The sequence below is a fragment of the Mustela nigripes genome, chromosome X (genome assembly GCF_022355385.1).
Source record: "Mustela nigripes isolate SB6536 chromosome X, MUSNIG.SB6536, whole genome shotgun sequence".
Classification (NCBI taxonomy): domain Eukaryota; kingdom Metazoa; phylum Chordata; class Mammalia; order Carnivora; family Mustelidae; genus Mustela; species Mustela nigripes.
In genome coordinates, this window is record NC_081575.1 from 78726157 (window position 1) to 78728444 (window position 2288).

General features: G+C 39.1%; 1 protein-coding gene across 1 annotated transcript; it reads right to left on the reverse strand.

Annotated features, from left to right (window-relative positions):
- Positions 1-1215: 1215 nt before the first annotated feature.
- On the reverse strand, positions 1216-1973 carry LOC132007127 (large ribosomal subunit protein uL13m-like). Its single transcript, XM_059385250.1, has one exon. The coding sequence runs from the start codon at positions 1971-1973 to the stop codon at positions 1476-1478; it is 498 nt and encodes a 165-aa protein (XP_059241233.1). The 3' UTR covers positions 1216-1475.
- Between the last annotated feature and the right edge of the window lie 315 nt (positions 1974-2288).

Genomic DNA, 2288 nt, shown 5'->3' on the forward strand with positions numbered 1-2288 from the left:
TGGGTCCTGAAATCAAGGAGGAAGAGTAGGAATGGCACCTCTCACTATTACACCAAATAACCCACTCACAGAATTTTTGCTTCCCATCATGGCAATTTTGAGTTCTCCTAGTTGGGAAATCTGTGTTGCTGTGATGGTTAATTTTATTTGTCAACCTGACTGAGGCATGGTATGCCCAGATATTTGATTAAATATTATTCTGGGCGTGCCTGTGAAAGTACTTCTGGATGAGATTAAGATTTGAATTGGTAGACTGAGTAAAGTAGATTGCCTCCCTAGTGTGAGTGGGCTTCATCCAGTCCTTTAAAGGCCTGAACAGAACAAAAAGGCCGAGTAAAAGAGAATTCACTTGCTTTCTTAATGTAATTACTTATTCACAAAGTCATCTTGAAAGTTAGTTCTCTTTACCAAGCGAGATGTCTTAGTTTTCTATGTATAAAATTGTGCATTATATGTATGTGCAGAATGCTTTTGTACTCTGGGATTTGTTATCTACTGACATAAAGAACTGTTTTGGAGAGACTTGGGAAATCAAGTCTAGGCCCAAGTAGTACTATATCTAGAAACTCTTTGAAAGATTTGATTGTTTCTAATAGACTGTAGGTCTGCATGGTCACTGTTGTCTAAATGTCAAATCTCGGGTTTAATTGCAGAGAGGTAATGAACTATTTGGTGGTCTTTAAAAGCTTGAAACATGATTCCTTATTTATCTCTCCTGTCTCATCCAATAAACACTTATTCTTGCAAAAAAAAAAAAAAGAGAGAGAGAGAGAGAGAGAGAATTCACTCTTCCTCTGCCTGACTGGCTGTCTTTAAACCAGGACATCAGTCTTCTCCTGCTTCAGCCTCAGCCTCAGTCTCAGCCTCAGACTCGAACTACACCATTTGCTCTCCTGGTTCTCAGGCCTTTGGACTGGGACTAGAACTATACCATTCACTCTCTATACTATGTACTGTTACTTTATACTATATACTACACCAGTATACAGTATACTACTGTATACTATATGCTAAACCATCTCTGCTGGCTGCAGATCTTGGGACTTCTTACCCTCCGTAATCTCATGAGCCAACTCCTTGTAATAAATCTCTTTATATATAAGAATATCTTATTGGTTCTCTCTGAAGAACACTGACTAATACCTATTTTGGTGCCAGGACTGGAGTTAGATGAACAGAATGTTAAGGATGAGTTTTTTTTTTTTTTTTACACAAGTAAGTAGTTTTATTCTTAGCATCCCTTACAGCAATTCAAATTGGACTATATAATAAAATAATTCTATAAAATAATGTATTTTGTTGCAATTTCCTATTAAGGAGTATCACCTCCAGAGCCTTCTCCATAAGCTTTCAGCTCCCATGTCAAGTTCCTTGTCAAAACGCAGCGGCTGTCTCCCTCTGCCTGGAGCTCCGGAGAGACTCCTCAGGAAGAAGCTGCCGTCACCGCATGGCTCTTTCCTGCCATCGTCACTCTTCTAGAGTCGATAATCTTCAGGTGGAGACCACAGTCTTGGGAAAGCCTCTATTTCTTCCTGTGTGTACTCATCTAGACGTTTGGGTACTTTTCGTGGTTGAGGCAACTCTTCTACTAAATTCTTACGAATATCTTCTGGTATGTCCTCATCTGGGAAAAGATGCAATCTCTGCATCAGAGTTCTTCTGTGAAGGTTTTTTGGCAGCATGCCATAAATAGCTAGTTTCACGATTGCTACTGGATCCTTCTGGTGTAGCTGAGCAGCTGTTACTTGTTTAAATCCCCCTGGATAGCCAGTATGTGAGGAGTAAACTTTTTGTTCCCATTTATTTCCAGAAAATGCAATGTGCCTTGTGTTCATTATGACCACATGATCCCCACAGTCACTCAGTTGATGGTATATAGGTTTATGCAAAGGGATGAGTTTTCTAAATTGATTCTGGAGTTTCTGGAGTTGGTTCTCTAATCTGATTAAATTTAAAGATGCTAATGACTCCATTTCCAGTGTAAAGAGAGTACTAATAGAACATGGCCTGATCTGGCAATAGAGATACAGAAAATATATCCATTGGATACTTCTAATCAACTTCTTATAAGAAAGAGCTCAGTGACAGTGTATATGATACATTCAAACATTTTTAGAGAACAAACAAATATAATGGTATTGGCCAGTTGCTCCTAATATTGCTGGACAAAGTAGAGGAAGAAAAGGATGAGCTCAGAGATTTGAATTCCCAGCTCAAGCACCACATAAATGACCTAAGATCTAGGTGTGTCCTGAAGGAGACCCTAATCTTCTGTAGCCAGAGAGCTG

Coding starts and splice junctions, on each gene's coding strand:
- LOC132007127 (XM_059385250.1), bottom strand. CDS start 1,973: ATGGAGTCATTAGCATCTTTAAATTTAATCAGATTAGAGAACCAACTC.